The sequence below is a fragment of the Sinocyclocheilus rhinocerous genome, unplaced genomic scaffold (genome assembly GCF_001515625.1).
Source record: "Sinocyclocheilus rhinocerous isolate Xijiao unplaced genomic scaffold, SAMN03320098_v1.1 scaffold14, whole genome shotgun sequence".
Taxonomy (NCBI): Eukaryota; Metazoa; Chordata; class Actinopteri; order Cypriniformes; family Cyprinidae; genus Sinocyclocheilus; species Sinocyclocheilus rhinocerous.
The window spans coordinates 2216792-2240990 of record NW_015629561.1 but is presented as its reverse complement, the minus strand read 5'-3'; the positions used below and the strand labels follow the sequence as shown (position 1 = coordinate 2240990).

Sequence of the window (24199 nt, the reverse complement as noted above, 5' to 3'; positions counted from 1 at the left end):
CTCTTTCACGTCCGCGTTCCCAACCCAGCACTGCTGGGTTATTGATCAAGACCAATTTTCAATCCAAAATTGGGTTAAAACAACCCAACGTCCTTACCCAGCGGTCTCAACCCAGCATTTGGGTTGAAAAAACAACCCAGCGTTTTTTAGAGTGTAATTTAACCTGACGTGCGAGAGGAACATCCAGGCATAACTGCTCAGAAAACTATCCAAAGGCATGGATTATATTAAAAACAACTTCATAATCAGAATATTATTAGCCTACAGTAAAAAAAAAAAGAATGCAACCATTTGCACTGAAAGCGGAGGAGGTGTTTTGCTGTACCTTGATTCCTTGAAGCCCATTCCCCAGATGGAATTTGGTTATCTCATCCTGAGGTCACACCAGAAAAAGAGATGTAAGCATTCCTCTGCAATCAGCTGTTGAGCTGTACAGCTGCCCTAGAGTTGACTTAGAATGATAGTCATCAGCATTTTGGCTAAGAAAGGGGCTGTGGTGCCTTTGTGAAATTAAAGGACATCCATTTTATTGCACTTTTGCATTTTTTATTCAAACCAAATTTATTAGTTATTATCAAGGTTATACCGTAAACTAAAACTAATAAAAACATTTTTGTTAATTGAAATAAAGCTGAAATTAAATAAAATATAAATATTAGACGTAAAAACTATTAAATGTAAATTAATTGGAAATAAATAAAACATAAACCTAAATGTTAAATATAAATTAAACGTACATAGTAACTAATGAAAATGACAAAAACACTACAAAATTACTACAAATTAAACTAAATTTAAAATGAAAACTGAAAATGTCCTAAAAATGAAACCAAATTTAAAATGAAAACTGAAAATGTAAAAATATAAAAATTACACTGGTATGAAGGGGAGCTGGTATGATGTTAGTAGCACATGATTCAAAGTTCTATATAGTGAAAATTGTCATGCTTTCAACTTCGCTGTGCTGCTTTGGATCCATGCTGTTCAGGCTGTATTGTGTTCTTTTGATGTCAGACAGGCAGAATACTGTGATTTAACACACACCATGTGATCATAAAAGAAGCCAATCAGCTTCATGATTTGGAAAACAGTGGGTTTGCTGGTGGCTGTCAGTGCACCTTACTCCAAAACCTAAAGCACTGAGACGGGGTAATTGATACTACTGTGTGTGTGTGTGTGTGTGTGTGTGTGTGTGTGTGTGTGTGTGTAGGGGTTTGGCTCAGGTTGAAATGAGAAGCACAGTCCAATAAGAGATACTCTTCTTTCAGATGGATGCACATCCACACCGACAACTTTTATTAAGCTACCTGGAAGTTAAAGAGCCAGCTGCATTCAAATAGATTTATGGATGTTTTATTGAGTAATTAAATAATTTCTTTTTTCTCTTTGTTGCGACCTATAGTGTTGTGAGAAGGCTTTTGATAGGAGTATTGATTTACCCAACCAGGCACAGCTCATGCTGTTAAGCATCATCTACGAATGCTCTGTGTTGGTTTTAGGTGGTCTTTGACTCACTGGGAGATTTTGGATAAGGGGAGAGTATGTAAAATATGTCATTGGGTAAATTATTCTTGCAAAATCTGCATAATTTTATGCATTAAAATTCTGTAAGATATGTTCAAAAGTGCTCTGTAGGGAAAAAATATAATCCAAAAAATTAAAAAACGAACAAGCACACCTCACAAAAATATTATTAAGACTTTATTTGTTCATTATTTATTTATAGATAGATACATGCATGCACAAGAAAGTAAATAAATAAGTAACTGTCTTGGCATTTAATAAAGGAAACATTGGCATCAGGATGTTTTTTTTTTAAATGAAGGTAAGCTATAATGCATCACATGGGCCTACCGTTTATAAATATTACAAAACCTCTGAAGTTATGGTACTACATCATTTACATGTAAAAGGTAGCCTATTCTTTCCCCTGCTCGGATACTTTTTGCCTCGTGTATTGCCTGGAGTCTTTACAGTTGGAGGGAAAGTGACTGATTTGCATGTAAATGATTCCAACAACACACGCTATTCACGTCGCTAATTAAACTAATGTAAGAACGTTGACTTGCTGACATCATGGACGCTCATTACCATTCACAAGCTCGAGTGGGCAGAGCGAACAGCGAGCCAGTGGAGTCCAAGCCACGGTTCACTGTGCTCTCATAGCTTGTTACTGAGGAGAAGTGCAAGGCTGTTCATGGCTTTAAGCCCCGAATGCTGCCGCTGGTGGAGCTATCACGGAGAATCGCGCTGGATCTGCGGGGACGCTTCGTGCTTTCACGTTATTGTAGATGATTTATCAAAAGCATCAGCGTTTAAGGCATGTCTTTCCCGGACGATACCTTTGTACGAACTGCGTCGTAAGCTGTTTTTATACAGTCTATGGTCGTAAGGCTGGTCAGTAGTGCTTGACAGAGCCGTGCAGATTGGATCGAAGCGAGCGCTTGTTTGTGGAGAAGTGAAAGTGCGCCAACTGATCGCTTTTCGTGCTGGAGATGTTTAGCGCGTGCTTGGATCGATTCACGACGGACATCAAACTCTCTTGTCTTCGTTCATGGTAAAAGGTAAGCGTTTGTGGCTCTGTTACTTTAATCGGGTCTGCAGTTTAAAATGATGCGTGATGTCTTTTCCCTTCGTTCGCTGCGTGATGTGGTCGAGGTATTCCTTGAAAGTTGATCCATAAACGTAATAATCAAATGCAGATCGGGTAGGCTAATTTTTTAGATTTTGTGGCGTTACTTTTTCTACGTCTTTGATTTAATCTAACAAGATTGCGAAAATGACTGTGAAAGACAAATTAATGCAACTTTTCACCATAGTTATCTTTTATCTTGAGCCATTGCTAGTTGACCTGTTCCAGTTATTCGGATTAAGACTTTGTTTGGTGGTGTTTTGTTGGAATAACACATGAAGGGACAAATTGGAGAATAATAACCAAGAGAGTAAACCAGGCAGTTGCTGTTGAATTCGTACAAGGAGAAACGCTTCTCGCGTTTGCAGATCGTAGATACCCGATTCGTCAATGAATCGTTCTTATGAGTCGGATCTTTTCAGTGAATTGGTTGACCTGGGTCAAAAAACCGGGTTGAATGATTAGTTCACGACTCGGACGGAATCGGTCCAAGCGGTTCTCGAGTCAACAACTTATTGAACTGAGACCAGTCCATTTCGGACTTGTGCGATTTGAGCCGCGAATCGATGAATACGCCTATGGTAAAGGCAGGTGTTATAACTACAAAGTTTTAATCTAAGTCAACGTCACAGCTGTAATAAGGACACTGGAACGATATCATTGTTTTTCAGAATGTTTTTCGCTGCTCACGAACGAGGAAAACATTGACAGCCAATCAGAATCCACTCTAGTATTTAAAGCGACAGACAACATGACCGCAGTTCACGAATTTAATAAACAACCTTATCGTATATTAATATAGTTATATTTGTAGTTATCAATTTTGGTGTGAACAGACTTTAAGACTGTGACAGTTTAATCGACACATTAAGAAACAGTTGGATAACTTCAGTTGGCATGGACAACGCAGTGACTCAATCACTAACTTAAAAATAGCCATATCTGGTTTTGTAACCATCAAAAGAACCGAAATGTGAAATGGCTCGGACTTTTCATCAATGTTTGATGCTTTGCTTGCTTGCTGTCAATAGGATGTTACTCTGGGCTGAATCCATCTTATTTTATAGCACTATTTCGATTAAATCAATATCGCTTCCTCCCGCACCCCTCATCCATTTGAAGCAGCCTCCATTAAACGGATTTCTTTTTCTTTGAATAATTGATTTATTTACCTGTTCATATAGTAGTAGGTCATCAGTCATGAGTGTTGTCTTGTTTCAATTATTTGTGTCAGTGTTTACATTATGGGAGCTTTTAAAGTCATATAGGCACAGAAATGTGAAAACAGTAGTAAGGTCTTCCAGTGAATAGAGCTGTCTTGTATTCTGTATTATTGAAGCACAAACCCAGTCAATACCACAACACAAAGCTTTTAATATAAAAATGACAGATTCAAAAAGCTGTCTTTTTAAAAACACTGATGTTTAAGGTGGGAAAAGTATACAGAGTTGCATATACACAAAAGATAAGTGAGAATAGAAGGTGAATTGGTTTTCACTAGCACCCAGCTGTGACCAGCTCCTCCACTGTGTGTTGCCTTTTAAAAAGCTTGTTTAATTCATCCGGAATGATGCCATGGAAAATTTGACTTGGTTTTTATTTTTTATGCTCATTTTAATTTGTTAAAGTTTTAGTAATTTAGTTTTTCTTTCTTTCTTTTCAGTTAATGTTTTATTTATTTTTTTCCAAGTAACAAAAAGGTTTATATTATATATGGTTTTAGTTAACAATAATAACGCTGGCCACAGCCGACCTGGTTTCTCACTTTTTTTTTAAATGGCAGTTGTATTAAAGATGACAATGCCATTGTGTCTAGACATAGGCTATTGTTAAAGAGAATGAGATGAGATAGTCTGGTGGTTGCACAGGCCTTATTTTTAAGGGGATAAGTTTCCCTCAAGCTAACAATAAGTCCACATCTGTTGTTGTCTGAACAATTAAAAAATGCAATGATTAACCCACAATAAGCAATTGTCCAATCCGATCATAAATCACATTTACCCTGTTCCGCTTGGATGCCTCAGGGGCATAACAAACAACCTTCAGTGTCATCCCTAGATTACATTCCCAGTCTTCCATATTTGCTATGTAGGACAAATCCTTTTGAAAGGCTCTCAGTGCAGTCTTGTAGATCACATTGACTTGGTCTAAGCATGACATTTGTAATGAAATCAGCATGCATAGTTGCAACCCGGCATCCTTTTTAATTCAAGTCACATTTAGATGATTGGAAGAGCATTATCAATGGACTGTGGAGTGGTATTGAGCCTAGAATTTGCAGTCATGTGCGATGCATGTCAAAACATGGAAGGAGTTTCACTCAATCCTTTCTGTGTGATTGAGAAGGGATTTACAGGTGACCTAATTTTTGTCCAGTTCATTTATCTGGACCAGACTGGCATCTCCATGGAACTCTTTTCATATTCATCCCAGAAATCTCACTGCGGCTAAATGGGTTTATCCTTTCCGGATAAGCATACATTATTAGTTATGACTGGTTAAAATGTTCTGGTAGAAGACTACACTTTTCCAAGAGTGCCGTATTACTCTGTAGTGATCCCTTTTTGTTTTTGTTTTCCGCCCTTTAGTTGATATGCTCTGCAGAAAGATCAAGCACTGTGTGAGAGAGCAGGTAAGTTTCTCATCAGTGTTTGGTGTTTCACAGATGGACTGTTTGTGAGGGCCTCTATGTTCCATTGAGAGTTCAGTATCAATGCGAGTTGTGAAGTTTCCACCCTCAAGTAATGCTGGTGAATTGTCCTTGCTCAAGGGTGTTGGAACTGCAGAGAGACCAGCTGCATGGCTTATATAAGTCTGCTCACCATTACCTCCTACAGAACCTCCTATCTAGTCTCTGAGTCTTTCATTTTGATTCAAAGAAATGCTTTTAAACTACTTGAGCTTCATGCAGGTTTTAAAACACTACATCCATTTATAGGTTGTTTTGTTTCCGTGATCTTAAATATTTATAAGTGAACTATTGTGTTCTAGGCCAGGGTTTCCCAACCCTTTTTTGTCTTGTGTACCCCCATAGCCCTATTAGTAAGTACCACTTCATCGATTACAAGGAATTAGTTTTTCTTTTGAGTTTCATTGTACTGGAATGTTATTTGGCATTATTATTATAGTCGGCATGAAATGAAATAATTATTTTTTCTGAATGCAAGTTATTGATCTTGTTGTAAACAATTCATCCATTCTCGTAACTAGATCTTCCGGTGAAATGGTAGACTTCTCTCTGGTGACGTATGCCAGACTTTTCCAATTTTTTTGTCCCACCAATTACTTACAATCGCATTGCAATCTGCCGCCAAATCGACAGCCAATGGAAAGAATCAAGTCCCTGCATTTTTTTCAATAATCCATTTCGCTGGGATCTACGTCACAATGTGAAAGATTCCGTTGCTACTTCTGTTACATTGTGATTTTAATGTTATTAAAGTGGCCATTATAATGAGACACAGGAGGTTGTTTGTTGTCTGCAAGTTTTGACCGTTCTGCAGGCTATCATAGAGAATCTTTCCCTGAGAGATCTAACAGAGAATTTGTTCATAAATAAAATCCAGATGTTTAACAAAAGTGAGTCATTTGCACTCTTTGTATGGTGATACTTAAATACCATAGAGACTCAACTAGAATGAAATAACATTTTCAAGTGAATACACAGTCATTGTGGAGAAGATATGAATTTCATGTAAAAAGAGTTGTACACTACCATTCAAAAGTTTGTGGTCTTGAGGTCTTGCACTACCATTCAAAAGTTTGTGCAGTTGCATTATCTAGGTCTGTTAGTCAGACAACAAAAGCAGGACTGGTGTGATTTCAGTCAGACTAAAGTATTTACATGACATTTTGAAAAGACAAATAATTGTTTTAATCTTACATTTAAGTGCTTGTTATTGCACTTGATGTTTTAGACACGTCAATTGCAAGCTTGTTGAAGAAATACCATGACTCACTCTTTATATCCTTAGGACAAGAGAAGCATGATGACACAGATCTGCTGATGGCTTAAACTGAACCAACAGACTTTTTTTTTTTTTTTGTCTGTCTTGCTTCCATAGCAACTAGAGTTCTTTGACGTACATGATTCTATAGATTAAACATGTCCTTAAGTTAACCATCTGGCCGATGTGAAAACGTCAGTCAATCATTGTGTTATTGGCCGGTGTCTGTCTTTGACACCTTACAGCCTGGCAGGCCTCTGAGGTGCTAATGGGTTTGGCCCTAAGTGGGCTGCTTGTTTTCTCTTCCTTTGGTCTAAGAGGTTAGTTAATCTGACCAACTGGCCGGCGTGCTCAGAAAGTGTGGTTTTGGCAGAGCTTGACGCCTGTGTCTGCTTGTCTGGACACTAACCAGACACTGTGTGTTTGACTGGTGGAGTGTGTGTTTCATCGTGACATGAGTCATTGGACGTGTTGAGGGTTTTTGTTGGAATGTTTGGGCCGCTCCTGGTTTTAAACAAATGTGGATATGCTGATTGACAAAGTGAAAGAATAAAAAGAGAAAAGCTGTGTGGGAGGGTTGCTTGAGAGTTTTAATTGTAACTTGAGATATTAGCACAAAGTGAATTCATTGTATGCACCTCATGTATCGTTTATTCTTTGTTAAATGAGTTTACTGTTTGAGGGAGCTGAGAAATAAATGTTTTAATGTGTCAAAAAAACATTTTATTGAGATATATTGCTCTTAGTGTAATTTATTCAGAAATTTAATTTCAGCTTATATGCCATAAGTTTATATACCAAACTTATTTTTGTTATGTCAGCATCTTTGAAAAAAAACGTGGTAAAATAAGCTCTTCATCCTGATTTGTCCAAGTCAACATTGGAAACAATTTAATTTGGTTGTTTTATAACACAATATATTAATTAGGTTAATCCTGATACATTTGGAAATCAGTTGTAAAATATGCGAATTTATGGAAGAATCTGTCCATTCAAGGGTCTTGTATCTAACCAAACCAAACTAATCATGACTGTTAACAGGGATTTCCATTAAAAATAAACAAATGCATGGTGTACTATTTAAATTGTTTTATTTGACCTTGCCATTTTAGGAAAATCTGTCTCCACTGTAAGTGCCCTCGTGAGGAGCATGTTGTGACCTCCATGCCTCTGGAGATGGAGAAGACAGTGACCAAGCTGATGTACGACTTCCAGAGGAACTCTACATCCGATGATGACTCTGGCTGTGCTCTGGAGGAGTATGCCTGGGTGCCGCCCGGACTCAAACCTGAACAGGTGACACATTTTACCACCCCGGCCCGTACCCAAATCAGACTTACAGTACTAAAATGATCAAAAGTGACAGTAAGGATACTTACATTGTTACAAAAAAGATTTCAATTAAATGCTAACCTTTTGAACTTTCTACTTTTCTAACAAGGAATCCTGAAATTTATCATGGTTTCCACAAAAATATTAAGCAGCACAAATGTTTTTAACACTGATAAAAATAAATGTTTCTTGAGCAGCAAATCAGCATATTAATGATTTCTGAAAGAAATGTCATGTGACACTGTAGACTGAAGTGATGGCTGCTGAAATTTTAGCTTTGCCATAAAAAAATAAATAAAAAAAACATTTAAAAGTTATTTTTAAGTTGTAATAATTATTCACAATTAGTTCTGGGCGGTATACCGGTTCATACCGAATACTGGTACCGTGAAACCGGTATCATTTTGAAAAATACTGTGATATAAATTTTTGGTCTATTCACAATATTACTGTTTTTACTGTATTTGCGATCAAATAAATGCAGCATTGGGGAGTATAAAACGCTTATTTCATTAACAATTTAAAAATCTTACTGACCCCAAACATTTGAATGGTAGTGTATAATTATTTTTTAGGTGGGTTAATAAATGGAATGCAGCATAACAATTACTTTCATTGGAATGTTGGAAGAAGCATTAAGGCATTCTGCATGAAATTGACAAGGTTTTAAATGTTCAGATTTCAGAAACCTTTGAGTGACATGTGACATGTGGCCAAGTATGGTGACCCATACTCGGAATTAGTGCTCTGCATTTATCCCATCCAAAGTGCACACACACAGCAGTGAACACACACACACCGTGAACACACACACACCGTGAACACACACCCGGAGCAGTGGGCAGCCATTTTTTGCTGCGGCGCCCGGGGAGCAGTTGGGGGTTCGGTGCCCTTGCTCAAGGGCACCTCAGTCGTGGTATTGAAGGTGGGAGAGGTGGGATCCCTGCCGGTACGAGACTCGAACCCGCAACCTTTGGGTTACGAGTCTGACTCTCTAACCATTAGGCCACGACTTCCCACCTTCTTTATGATCATTCCTTCTGTACTGATTTTTGTTACTATAGCAATTCTTGGCTTCAGAAAGTTGGTGTATGGGGTTTATTAGGCACCGGTGTGTGTAGAACTCTTTATGGACCAGTGAAATCATTTATAGATGTGAGTTTCATTTTCTTGATGAACTGAAGAAAGCCTCGTTAACGCATCAGCAAAACGGGTCAATAAGCAATAAAGCACCTCCACCATGTGCAACGGCTGTCGACTATATTGGGTCTTTGGAGGTCACACCATGTGCATCTGATAATTTCTGTTTATTTATTCACATTTGCCAGCCTGAATGATCATATCAAGGAAAGATAAAGTAATTGATGGTTGACATTAGACTGATATGCAGCCTTTTTATCTCCTGTTTATTATGAATACTTGATAAAAATGATAGTAGCCAGTATATATAGCAGAATCTCCTAGATATTCTGTATTATACTGATAAATGGTTCTCTAGGCTATATTCCAAGAGCCCTCGGTTTGTAGAGGCTCTGGTTTAAGTCAGTACCAGCAGTTTTTCACCGTTCAGGCAGATGGATGGGAGGAAGTTGCTGGGATACAAGAACTCTGTGTCCATGCATGTTATTAGCAAGCTATTAATTATGCCTTTCTCTGTGCTTTGAAAGCTGGTGTCTGCAGTTTCACCCAGAGACAGTGATTACCTCAGGCCATGACAAATTAGCTTTGCTTAGACAGAGAGTGGAAATTTAGGCCATCCACATCCATAATAAGAAAAGACTGCAGCTCTGCTGTGCGTTTCAGAACATTTGTGATCTGGTCTAGAACAAGAAAACATGTGTTGCTGTAGCTGGCTGCATGGGCAAAAAAATTGTTGTACCAGATTAATTTGAAAGTGTGAATATCTTGGCAAATGTCATTATCCACCAAATACTTTAAAATATGGTCCTTGCAGTGAAGACACCAACCATGTTTGTTTCCAAAATCTCTCTGATGCTCACATAGGGCTGGGCGATATGGGCAAAAATTCATATCTCGGTATTTTGTGGCCAATTTGCGATATGCGGAAGTTAAAAAAAAAAGCGGAAAATAAATGAGAACAAAAGCACAGAGTTGTGTTAGGCTATTTTGATTACCCCATTACAGTCACTTTACAGTCAGTGCTATCATAAAAATAGACTTACTTGTAGGTTTAAAATTCTACATGCCACATTTATTGTCCAACTACAAATATTTCAGCGAAATATATATTTTAGTCAGAATTATTGCGCTCCCATTTAATTGAGCTCTGTCTGTTTGGCGCGCATGCGCACTGCAGCGCTCGTTCCTTCAAGTCTGTGAAGTTTAGCGGAGAATCCCAGAGAAGAAGGCTCATGCACTTCTGACTGAAAAATGGAAATATTTCCATTACTTTCTAACATTTACAGATGGAGAATATACCTGTGAAATGTAAGTCAGGAAGACAGCACATCTCAAACACATTAAACCGCGCGAGTAGCCTAGCGTCTCTGTCAGCGGCACACGCAGACTTTCTGTCAGAGCATATACGAGCCGAGCCGTGCCGCTTAAACTAATATGCGAAACGAAACTATAAACTATGTCTTACCAGTTTAAGGCCTTAATATGAAGCTTGTCACATGTTTAGAACAAATTGGATTATGCACTTTCTCCGCAGAAGCTCAGTCTGTGACCTCCGCTATATTTTCACATGCGCTCGTATGAAACTACTGTATATCGATATAAACGGTATTGCCTCATATCGAATCGCTTATAAAGAAAATAGCGATATATCGTACAAACTCGATATACCGCCCAGCCCTATGCTCACATGAGTGGAATTAGTCGAGTAATCCAATTAGCTGCCAAGAAATGTAATGGCCCATCATTTTGAGTCATATAAGCAGCTCCACTTGCTACAAATCTTTTTCCTCTTCTCCTAAATATACTGTTATATCTGCTGTATATTCCAGATGGGCTGCACACAAAACAAGTATAACCATTGTAGTCCGATTCTTGAAAAAATTATTCTTATAAGCGAGTTCTTTTTAGAAAAATAAAAAAGATACTGTACAACCACAATAGCTTGATTTCCAGAATGAATGACTCTTATGAACTGGTTCTTTTCAGTGAATCAAGGACATACGGTGTGATCAGTGTAGTCCAGTTTACAAGCAAATGACTCTTAAGAGCCAGTTCTTTTTGGTGAATCAAAAATAAACAGCGTAACCAGTGTTGCTAGATGCCTGATACAAAATAATCGTATAAACCAGCTCTTTTAATGAATATTTCAAAAATATAAGTCACTGGTTTGAATCAGTCTGAAACACTGCCCTTTCATATGTAAGCAAAATGTATATTATAACAAATAATTGGAATCTAATCAAGACCATGTGAATCAAAATCAGGAAATGTGCCCCAGCCCTAAATACTGGTGTTAGTGATGTGTAGCCAGTTTAATTAAAACTTGATTATAGTTCAAATAACATGTATTACATTTTTTTTTCATCAACAAATTATGGTGCAGATTTACTGTGTCATCCAGCGTATGCTATGCCTCCTTTCTCTGAGGCATTGGCTTTATTTATTCAGTGGAAAACTGCTGTTTGGGCTCTGGTTAGTTTGCCCTCAAATCAAGAGCTTTTGCATTTTGTTCACCCTCTCTGTCTGATGCAAAATGCAGTTGCCAGATCCCTTGACACCAGGGCGGGTTGCCAGATCCCTTCCTGCTGATTATAGTTATTTCCACAAGCTGTTCCTCCGTGTGAGTTCTTTGGGCTCTGGGTGCATGTCCTTCTGATCGCTGCATCACAACAGTTCTTTTGCTGGCCCAGGGAGCGTGTTATTGTTGGATGTCTGCACTGTAATTTACCAGGACCAGACCACAGTTGGTGTTTTGTGAAATTTTCAGCTATCCCAAAAGAACCTCTGCACGAGTCCTTGAGAAACCCCTTGCTGACACTGTACTGGCCAACAAAAGCAACGGAAGAACCATCAGCTCGTTTAAAGAGACAGCACCTTATTACAGGGAGGCATTAAACACCGGACATAGACGGAGCTCTAAAAACAAATCCCACGCCTCACCGAAAAAGCTGATGATTTTGTTTCAGAATCTATTCCAAATGTTTCTTGGTCCTTGTAAAAACACATTTTGATGAAACTCTGAGATGAACAATATTTCATCCGTGTCTTTACATATCAGTCATTCACACTGCTCTTTAAAAACAGTCAATGTAGAGTAATACCACATTCATGTCATTTGTGGTTTAATGTTTAATATTTGCCTCCCTAGCGGCATCAAATGGAACTGCAATTTGTGTCCATCAGCATTATGATGCGATTTCTTTTTCCTGTTTTCTTTTGTAGCTTAATTAGTCACATGGTATTTATAGCTCAAGTAATTGGAGTTAAAAATTAGTTAAAAAAAAAAAGTGCATTGAGATAAATTTAATTATCTTTGCAGCAGTTATTTTAGTGTTTTTTTACATATACTATTATAATATTTGTTGATATTTTTAATTAGCTTTTGTTTATATTTTCATTTAAAAGTTTTTTTTATTTTCTTATATAATTTAATTAATTTTTATTTTCAAACATTTCTATTTAGCTTTAATTTTTTATATTTTTATATAGTTTTAGTAATTTTAGTTTTAATTTCCGTTAGTTACCTAGTTTTTCTAATTTTTTTTCTAGTCTTTTTTTTATTTTTATATATATATTTTATTATTTCAGATTTTAAAAAGGAGAAATGCTGCTTGCATGTGTTTTATTTCATGATGCATTTCATTACAGTTCTCAGTTGCTCTCAGAGCTCCGTCCATGTCTGGTGTTTAATGCCTCCCTGTAATAAGGAGCTGTCTCTTTAAATGAGCTCTCAGTTGCTCTTAGCTCTCAGTTGGGGAAGTCGTGGCCTAATGGTTAGAGAGTCGGACTCGTAACCCAAAGGCTGCGGGTTCGAGCCTTGTACCGGCAGGGATTGTAGGTGGGGGGAGTGAATGTACTCCCACCTTCAATACCACGACTGAGGTGCCCTTGAACAAGGCACCGAACCCCCAACTGCTCCCCGGGCGCCGCAGCAAAAAAATGGCTGCCCACTGCTCCGGGTGTGTGTTCACGGTGTGTGTGTGTTCACTGATGTGTGTGCGCACTTTGGATGGGTTAAATGCAGAGCACTAATTCCGAGTACGGGTCACCATACTTGGCCACATGTCACGTCACTTTCACTTTCTTAAGCACTGTTTCTTATTCCTTGCTGTTTATATGGTATGGCGACGGAGGCAGATGGCCCTTGCTGTATATCAGATTAAGCCATTAGGCCATCAAATCTGTGTAATAGGTTTGGATGGGTGGTCTGAGGCTGCAGGACCTTATTATGGCTCCTACTAAGTCTGGATTCTTCACTGGCCTGTTTGCTTTCCAAAAAATACTCCAGCCACGAGTCAACAGACAATTATATTATACTGTAATGTAGACTTGTGTTCTCATTATTTGGCCAATTATAAAATGAAATGTATGATGTAATTACACTTACATTTCATTATGTTAATTAGACAACTGTGATCATGTCCATTTTCGTCCAAAAATGTAAGCCTCGTATGGCTAATTAAGTTGGGATGAGCTGTGGGCATTCTTATTATCTTGAGGTAAAGGGTCCTCCATGTAAGCGCGTCATGGGGGGATAGAAGGGGCCGATTCCATTAACTCATGCATTGCTCTTCCATAAATCACTCTGACTGTTATAGCTGTGTGTAAGTGTGTGCAATGCAAGGATGTTGGGCGAGATGGGGGGAGGGGTTAACAACAGATATTATACTTAGCTTTTTTGGCATCTGATCGCAAATGTAGCCAAACTTTGGAGCGCTTAGATTAGCGAGCAAGGTCCTGGCAGATTGCTAGGTCCGGTCCTCACAGATGAAGAAAAAAAAAAGAATATAGGAATCTATAGGCAGAATCGAAATTTAAATTTGACAAGTATCCGATTCTGGAATCGGAATCGATTTTCGATTCCCAACCCTATTAACAACAACCGAGATAAAGAAATTCCACCCCTGTGTTTGTGACTGTGTCACCCAAGTGCCGAAATCTAAGCGTTTGATTAACAAGCCGTGTGAAAACAAGATTTGTTTGCCCTCAAACTTGCTGGTGCTTTATTTGTTTTATAATATTTTATTTTAATTATAATAATAATTGTATTTAATAATAATACTTATTATTATTATTATTATTATTATTGATTTATTAGCATAAATCATGTCAAAGTCACCGAGTTTGTGACTGTCACTCAAGTGCCAAAACCAAGTGTTTAATTAAAAAACTCTATAAAAACAAGACATGCTCTCAAACATGCTGTACATTTTCTTTCTTTATAATGTATTTATTGTTTTTTTTTATTGTTATTATTACTATTATTAATTTACACAAACACCAAAATCCAAGTGATGGATTAAAAAAATAAGACTTTGTTGCCCTTAAACCTGCTGGTGCTTTTATTTATTTACTAGCATAAATTAAATTGAAGTAATTCACACCTGTGTTTGTGACTTTGTCACCCAAGCATCAAAATCGTTATTTTTATATAAACAATACTTTATTTATTTACTTACTCGCATCACTCATCATTAATTCAAAGCTGCTATTGTTTTCCAATGTCATTCCAGGTACATCATTATTACAGCTCTTTGCCGGAGGATAAAGTACCATACGTGAACAGTCCTGGGGAGAAGCATCGCATCAAGCAGCTTCTGCATCAGCTCCCCCCACATGACAATGAGGTAAGATCAGCTTGGGGTCTTACATGAAAAGGTCACCAGTCAGAATGCATGTATGTTTGTGTGTGCCATCATTTACACACATGTATGTCCATGTTTATGTGACACAGCTGACCTGAGCTCTTGTTGCGCAGGTGCGATACTGTAGCAGTCTGGATGATGAGGAAAAACGAGAGCTGAAGCTCTTCAGCAACCAGAGGAAGAGGGAGAACCTGGGCCGTGGTAACATCAGGCCCTTCCCGGTCACCATGACTGGAGCTATCTGTGAACAGGTGTGCAAGTGTTCACTTGTGTGTATGATATTCAAATGAACTGTGGTTTGGGGTGGAGGGTGTTTGTGGCCACAGGAAGAGTTCAGCTTCAGTGGTTCATTGAAATTAGTTGTTTTGTTTCTTAGTGGCTTATTTTCGTTGTAGGTTTTAAGGCTTCCTCTGGTTTTGTGTGTTAGCCCACCTGGGATGTCGTGTAAGTTGCCAGTGAATTAGAGCTGAATCTAAGCTGGATATGCATGCCTGTGACCACCTGCCTTGTTTCTCTCTCCTTCTGTTACTTCTCAGGAACAGATGTCACACTGACACAGTTTGGCTTTTTTCGCTTGTTTTAAATGTATCCTCTGCAGTGACACTCTTAAAGATATAAAGCCCCCATTTATCCCTCAGCACTGTTGAAAAGATGCAGACTTTCCAATAAATATTGGTCTCGAAGGTAACTGACACACAAGTGTGTGTTTTTGTGGGTAGGTGCATGCATCTGTCTATCCCATTAAACATTTGCTGACTCTCCATAGCACAAAATATTGGAAAATGCTGAAGGAGAGCTTTAATGAAGAAACCAGCTCATATCAGCTGTTCCCTTCTCTTTTCAGATACAATATGGTGACCACGTGTTATAAATTCATATTATTTTCTCTATTCTTTGTCAGGGGATGTGCAAAAATACACATTTATTCACAGGTTTTGGATCAGTAAGATAATTTTTTTTAAATAAATTAATACTTCTATTCAGTAAGAATTAGGGATGCACGATATTGGATTTTTGCCGATATCCGATATGCCGATATTTTTCAACTATTTTGGCCGATGCCGATATATTTCCTTTTGTTTGGAAACAACACCAAGTCTCTCCTGTGCAGAAATTATAAGCAAAATATTTTACATTTTGGTTAGTTTTTAACAAGAACTTATTTGATAGAATTAAATAAACAATAATGAATGTTTTTTGACAGTACATTGAAGCTTTGAAAATAACTATAGGCCTAAATAAACTATATATCAATCGCTGCATTTTTCCCCCAGAAAGATGCAGTGTTAACCCTAACACTTTATTTTAAGATTTAACATTTGTAGATGGTCTAAAGCTAGAGTTGTAAAAATTCTGAAAATCTTTTAGAGCTTATGATTTGTTTAAAAAATAAAATATATTACATATTAATGAATAAATCAGTATATATAAAATCATTTAATTTACAATTGTCATGTTTGTGATTTTTTTTTCATGTAAGCTTTAGCTTCTTAAATACTACTTTATTTAATCAGAAACAGTCTAGATGTTATTTGTGTAGGCTATTTTCCTTTTAATTTAATTAGAAGTAGGCCAACAGCACCCCCTACAGATTAAAACTCCTTACCGAACGGTCATTAAGACCTGGGGGAGGCTGCCACTGCTGCCACTGCACATGCTATTTACTCTATCACACACCGAACGCGTCATTCTGTACGTGCTTTCACAGATTAAAGGTGCAGTAGGAGATCTTGGAAAATGCTAACTTTAGCCTGATAGCACTGAAAGCGAACATCCCACCCTCTCTGCAATCGCCATCCAAAGGCACGCCCCCTGAACGCATATACGCTCACAGAACTGCTTACTCAGAATAAACTAGCTTTATGTGAGGTAACATGTAGTTGTCCCTGTAGAGTTTAATCTGCTGGACATTCCTGCCAGACGTTTGTGACCCGGAAAATCTGAATCAATCTCCTGTGCAAGCAAAGTTACATATGCTTAAAACGTACGATGTGTGTGCGTCTTAATCTGATTTAGAGCTCAGTAACGGTGACCCAGTGTGTGTGCTAACATGCTCTGCAATCAGTTTAATCTCCGTATGCATAAACTTATGTTGTCCAACTGACACTCAAACACATATTTAACACAGAAACACGTTGCATTAATAATGCAACAAAATCGACTAAGTAAACCTTGTTAAGTAGGTAAACTAAAGCTAGTCTGTGGGATCTGAACAAACCCTAAATGCTAAGCACTGATATCTGAGACCGGAAGTCAAAGATCTTGAGAGAAATCTGCAAGTTATCATAAATATGATTATGCATTTTCCGTAACTCAGAATGTGAGTTTCGGGAAGGTCAGCATTGGCGAGACAGCGTGACCCTGACACAGCTAAATCAAGAGAAACACATGAGGGCTGAGAGCCAGGAGATTTTACAATGACAGAAGCGAGTAAGAGCGAGAGAGAAACAGACCCTAGAGAGTGAAAGATGGAGAAACTCTGGGCCGCAGGAAGGCAGAAAGAGCCAACTCCACACTTCCTGCAACTGGGCAACAGGAAAATAAAGACTGACACTGATAACACGGGAAACAGGAACACCTCGGTCAGCTGAGCTGATGTTAGCGGCTCTTGGGAAATAGGAAACTCTAGTCAGCAGATTCTTGCATAAACACAAATAAACAGACTTATCACTGCACACTTACTGCACAAAAGTTAGGACAAATGCAATCCAATGCAATGTCAAAAATGAACAAGGGAAAAAGAATTTAAGCAAAATCTTATTTTGTATTATAACCCGTCACCTTTGCTCAACACTTATGTGGCATTACGTGGCATGAATTGTTTTTGTGGCGTCTGCCTTGTAAAACTAAAAGAAATTTAAGACCAGAAAGTGTTTTTCCAGTGAACACTGTGTCCAAAGCTGATACATAGTATCAGTATTTTGTGAGTTTATTGCTGATACATTCAAGGCTACTGAAACGACACGGTTTACAGGTGAACAGTCACCATTAGACATGATGTCATCACATTTCTGGTGTTATTTTAGTATTTTTTATATTTTAATATATTTTGAATTATCTTTTGTTTTTATACTTTTTAATTGTGTTGTGTAATTTTAATTATGTTATTATTTGTTATATGTTTGTAATTTGAATTAGTTTTTTCTAATTTTATTTTTTAATTGAGTTTCAGTTCTAGTAGTTTTTTTAGTACTTCTTCAACTTAAAGGTGCAGTAGGAGATCTTGGAAAATGCTAACTTTAGCCTGATAGCACTGAAAGCGAACGTCCCACCCTCCCTGCAATCGCCGTCCAAAGGCACGCCCCCTGAACGCATATACGCTCACAGACCAGAATACCAGAGACAACATTACAATAGGTTACATCAGCGGTTCCATTCCTCGCGAATTCCAGTCCTCGCACTCTCGCATCCAGACGCTGCGCAGCGCAAATCCGTGAATGAGAAGTTAAGTAAACGTCAACTGATTTCTCCTGCTCAGGGAGTAGGGAGCAATGAACTCTGTGTAGGGATCATATCGATCTGAACACAGTTCATGCACGTAGCTCACTTCTAACGAGCTGGTTATCTGAATCGGGTGTGTTAACTAAGCGAGACATACAAAATATGCAGAGTGTGGGGGTGCGAGGACTGGAATTGGGAACTGCTGGGCTACATCATGTGTCATTCACCAGTGAGAACTTTATAGTACAGTTAGTAAAAGTACTACAATACCAGGAAGGGAAGATTGGGTTGTTGATGTTTGTCTGCCATTCTCGCTCTGTCTGCACAGTGTGTGTGAACGCGCTGATGACGTATCCTGTCTGCGCGAACCGGCTGCGCATAGGTATGCTAATACATACGTTGACAGACAGGTAGGAAAGCCAATTAAAACGTTCGGACCGAGCGTTTTGATTGGACAAACATTTCTTGGTCCTATGCCTTCCACAGAATATATAAATACAGATAAATACATGTAGACCTCTTAACTTAATGATTTCTATCGGGATGTGAAGAGACTTTCAACCAGCATAACAAAAAATGTTTCTGAAGACAATCACCTATTGCACCTTTAAATGCAGCGATCCAAAACATCATCATTCAGACAAAACTTTGCTTCAAGAAAGAGCCACACTGCTGTCGTGATCTAATCATTAGCACACCCTGAGCACATGTAAGTTAACCTATTCCTCTTATCGGCAAGACATATTGGCATAATTTTTCATATCGGGCCGATGCCGATATTTACATTTAAAGCCATTATCGGCCGATTCCGATATCAGTATGATAATATCGTGCATCCCTAGTAAGAATGCATTATAAATTCAAAAGCGACAGTAATACAAGAGTCTTGAGGTGCATTTTTTTCCTTTTATATTAAACTTTTATTTTAGTTTGTTTTATCTGATCATTTGGTAGACAAATAGGCAGTCTGTAAACACAAAATAAAAAGTCTGAGATTATTATTGATTTTCTCTTTTACCCTGCTGCTAAATAAATGTTTTCTTGTTAAATGTAAAATGTTCTTTTTAACTTTCCTTCCTACCTTTTAACTGTCTCTCCATCCCCTTTTCTCGTTTTCAGTGTGGGGGACAGATAAACGGAGGTGACATTGCTGTCTTTGCATCACGGGCAGGTCACGGGATGTGCTGGCACCCACAATGCTTTGTGTGCAGCATGTGCGATGAGCTGCTGGTGGATCTCATCTACTTCTACCAGGATGGGAAGATCTTCTGTGGTCGCCACCACGCTGAGAGACTCAAACCCCGTTGTTCAGCCTGCGATGAGGTTAGACACTCTCACCTTGCTATTACAAGACATGAATCTCTGTACATTAGTATGTATCTTGTATGTGCCAATAAACCATTGTTACCTAATATAATGCTGCAGATATTTGCAATATCCTTTTTAAATGAGAAAATATCTAAACAGCACAAAATCACTCTGTTTATTAAGGTGTTTTTTCAAAGGAATGAGGCTATGATTGTCTTAGAGTTTTAACAGAAAATTTAAATGTTTAGTTCACCCAAAAAAAAAACAAAAAAAAAAAAAGCTAAAAAAATTTACTCACCCTCAGCCTGGCCATCCAAGATGATTTTGTTTCTTCATTCTTCATTAGCATTACATCATATGCTTACCAATGGGTCCTCTGCAGTGAATGGGTGGCGTCAGAGTCCAAACAGCTGGTAAAAACATCATAATAATCCACAAGCAACGGTTTGAAGTTATAACACCTTAATGATGAATTTGTGTCTTATAAGCATGCAGATTTTCACTTCACAAGACTTTAATTGATGGACTGTGTGGATTACTTGTAGATTATTGTGATGTTTTTAATTAGCTGTTTGGACTCTCATTTTGACGGTATCCATTCACTACAGAATGATACATTTCTCTAAATCTGTCCCAATAAAGACACAAAATCATCTTGGATGGCCTGAGGGTGAGTACATTTTCAGAATTTTATTTTTTTTTTGTGAACTTCCTTTAATCATCTGAAGGTGTGGTCAATCCTTGGGCCAGGTTTTGCAGGTACATATTGGTAAACCCAGTGAAATCTTGTGTGAACAGTTCAGCAAACTGGAATCCATTGTGAAATCCACATGAAAATTCCCTATGGCATGGATTCCGATTAAGATTATAGCGTTTCACTCATGAAATTTTGCCGTACAAAAACAAATGTGATCGCACCCTTAAAGTGCAAACGGGAAAATTAAATGCTTAATACGCTGTAAAATGCTAAAAATCGAGACGTCTCTCATTGTGTAGTTAAAGATTGCACACAATGAGCCCTGTTTCTCTAGTTCTGATTTTGTGTAAAGACAGCTGAATACATTGCATGATTACCATGGTTACAGAACTTCATCTCTATAGTGATAATAGAGTTACTGCTGTACTGCAGCTCAGTCTGTTGCCTCAGTGGAGCCTTTAGCTTTAGTTCTGTCACTTCCATTGCAGAAGAATGGTCTTACTCTTATCTCTTATCTGTCTTTTAGATCATTTTTGCAGATGAGTGCACAGAGGCGGAGGGCAGGCACTGGCACATGAAGCACTTTTGCTGTTTTGAGTGCGAGACCGTTCTGGGCGGCCAGCGTTACATCATGAAAGAGGGCCAGCCGTACTGCTGCACCTGCTTTGAGTCCCTGTACGCAGAGTACTGTGACTCCTGTGGGGAACACATAGGTAAGAGCCCATCTATCAGTGCCGTCCTGGAATCCTCTCATGTCCATGCAAGGCCGGTCCACTTTGCTCTTGCAGAAATTGCCCTGTAACAACTGCCAGGAGATGACTGACCTGCTTTTTGTCTAATGTTAAGAAGAATGAACGAAAAGCTGCGTTGCGAGTTGATAGTTTAGTCTGGCCTTCACGTTCAGCATTTTGGCAGATTGTTTCATAGAAATTCAGTCCGGAATTATTTTCCACACAGAACCACAGAGAGTATTTTCATGAAACTGATTATAAACAGGAAGCAACAGTGCAGGTTTTCAAAACAGATGTTGTCCATTAAAGTGTGGCCGCTTAAAGTGAGCTGTGATTAAAATCAAATGCGTTTCTGCAATATGTGGCACCCCATGTAATCAGATTTCTCCAAACACGTCTACACCTCATGAGGACGTGATCCTTCAAAGACATCTTTGTTCTGCATTTTTTTTTACCTAAAGTAGCTGTCATTTAAAATCCACACATTTTTAAAGGTGCAATAGGTGATTGTCTTCAGAAAATTTTTTTGTTAATTGGGAACCTGATGTAGCCTATTGTAGTAATGTTGTCTCTGGTCTGTGAGCATAAATGCGTTCAGGGGGCGTGGCTTTGGACGGCGATTGCAGGGAGGGTGGGACGTTCGCTTTCAGTGCTATCAGGCTAAAGTTAGCATTTTCCAAGATCTCCTATTGCACCTTTAAGCTTATGTAACTACATTATGCATTCAGATTTTCACACAGTGCTGTTAAGTGTTCTTGTGTCTAAAGGACTACTAGGGAAGGTTAGTTCAGGATATATATATAATTTTTTTTTTTGGTAAAAATATAGATAATATTTTTAAGAATGTTTGTGTAACTAGAATGAGTTTAAAGCTGCATTCCGTAAACTTTTTTTTTTTGGTTAAAAATGATCCAAAATCAATTATTGAGTAAGTACATAGCCAATCAGTGTTCAAAACTATCTCATTACCTTAGCCCGATTCACAACGGTAAGCTTGTAATAATGTTTTATAATTTGAGTGGTTTGGGTCATTTGTCTTTGCGTCATTACGTCATGTCTGTATACATAAAGAAGTCCTGGCTAGTAGGCTCTATCGCGTGTGTGGATGCTGCAGGTGGCGAATCATTTGTAGCCTCTTCTTAAAGCAGCTGAAATAACTTGTCATTTTAGAACTAGTTCTAAGGAATAATAAATAGCTTTTTGAGGTTAAAAATTTATTTCGATGACATTCGAATGGTATGACAATTGGAGATTAAATTGAAATCTACAGATAACGCTAATACACACTAAATACACATAGTCATGCAATGCTGATGTTGTTAACATTAACAATTTGAGAACTAAGTATAACAATAATAATAATTTGCATGGTTTGACGTGATCTAAGCTAACTTTGCGATCATTAGATTTAATCACCATTGGTAGCTCGATTTATTGTAAAACTTTTTTTTCAGGTGGTCAGAACAAAACTGGCAGACATGTGACTTACTTGTTCAGATGACATTTTCCGGTGAAACTTCTTATTTTGGATGTAGACGTAGTAGCTGTAATTCCGGAGTACAGTGAAAATCCACACTGGTGCGGTGACTGACAGCCCACACATACACCTCAAAACATTAGGTTCATCCGCGCTAAGGAGCCGTGCCGATGCACAACCCACGTAAAGAAGATAATTCCGCAAATAACTGCAATGGCAGGTTTCAAACAGAGATGGCGACAAAGAGGCAAGTTTTACGGACTGCAGCTTTAAAGAATCTGACATGTTTTAAACTAGATGTTTTTTCCTTTTCTTTTTTGTGGGCACTTTTCTGTGTCATTGACCCATTTATGAGCGGTCACTACTTTCTTCTTGGCATAGATGCATGTGATCTGTGTGTAATGGATATCCTCTGATTGTGCAGGTATTGACCAGGGTCAGATGACATATGATGGCCAGCACTGGCATGCCACCGAGGCCTGTTTTAGCTGTGCTCGCTGTAAGAAGTCCCTGCTCGGTCGTCCTTTTCTACCCAAGCAGGGTCAGATCTTCTGCTCTCGGGCATGTAGTGTTGGCGATGACCAAAACGGCTCTGATTCCTCGGATTCTGCATTTCAGAGCGCTCGTTCACGTGAGGCCCGGCGCAGCAGTTCCAAATTCAACAAGAGCAATAATGGTGGTAGTGGAGGAGATGGGAACCAGGGTGGAAAAGGTTCAACCGGGCGTTACTCTGCTGAAGTTGATCCACTGTCCCTGCAAATGGATTTGCTTAGTCTGTCCAGTCAAACGCCAAGTCTGAACAGAGAATCTCCATCCTGGAAGACGCCGGCTGAGGTGTATGGGTACGAGAGCCGTAATGACCTCTCTTCAAACCCTCTTCATTTGCTCAGTCAGTGCAACATCCGGACTTCCTATTCCTCAAATCTGTCCCCTGGTCACCCAGCAGATCCAAGGCCCAAGGAGCCTGTGGCCTCCAAGAGACCCCCCGTATCAGCTCTGAAAGGACAGTCTTTGAATGAGAACTGGTTCCAACCCGGACCAGAGGACTATTACCCACCTGCACTGCGAACACAGGCGAGCTTTCAAGAGGTTCCACACAACAGCTTCATGGATAAGCGCTCAGTGAGCTTGCATGTATTCCAGAGGGAGAAGGAAAAGGATATTGGACCGCAGATGGGCCGTAGCAGAAACCCCATTAGTGCACTTGGCTTTAGCGAACAGCTCACACCACTGGAGCAGACACCACATGGATCTATGGAGTCACTGGCTCTATCTAATGCTACAGGTATTTGATTTTTTTTCTTTGTTGCTTTTTTCCATTTTATTTTTATTTTATATGTTAAAAAAAAAGTTTACAGATTTTTAAAATGTTTTTGAAAGAAGCTGCAGTTTTTAAAATCTAAAATACTGTAAAAGCAGAAATAATTTAAAATATTTTTAGAATTTAAATTAACTTTTCTATTTTAATGTAATGTATTCCGGTGATGGCAAATCTGAATTTTTAGCAGCCATTACTCTAGTCTTCAGTGTCACATGATCCTTCAGAAATCTTTCTTATGTTTGTTGCTTAAAGGGGTCATATGATGCGATTTCAATTTTTCCTTTCTCTTTGGAGTGTTACAAGCTCTTGGTGCATAAAGAAGATCTGTAAAGTTGCAAAGACTAAAGTCTCAAATATCAAAGAGATATTCTTTATAAAAGTTAAGAGTCAACCACGCCTACCATAAAGGGCTCGTTTAAACACGCCCCCACATGTCTACGTCACAATGTGGGAAGATTTGCATAACACCGCCCAAATGTTCACGCAAAAAAAGAAGGCGTAACTTTTATTCTCGCTGTAGTATTGTTG

The 24199-nt window shown here is 38.5% G+C and overlaps 1 protein-coding gene across 1 annotated transcript in view; it reads left to right on the top strand.

Annotated features, from left to right (window-relative positions):
- Positions 1-2681: 2681 nt before the first annotated feature.
- Positions 2682-24199, top strand: part of LOC107739290 (prickle-like protein 2) — a 25211-nt gene continuing 3693 nt past the window's right edge. The window contains exons 1-7 of the mRNA XM_016551371.1: positions 2682-2707; positions 7692-7875; positions 14565-14678; positions 14810-14947; positions 19257-19460; positions 20669-20855; positions 22775-23635. Of these exons, the coding sequence (XP_016406857.1) occupies positions 2697-2707; positions 7692-7875; positions 14565-14678; positions 14810-14947; positions 19257-19460; positions 20669-20855; positions 22775-23635 (1699 nt within the window). The 5' untranslated portion in view covers positions 2682-2696. The remainder of the gene's footprint in view (positions 2708-7691; positions 7876-14564; positions 14679-14809; positions 14948-19256; positions 19461-20668; positions 20856-22774; positions 23636-24199) is intronic.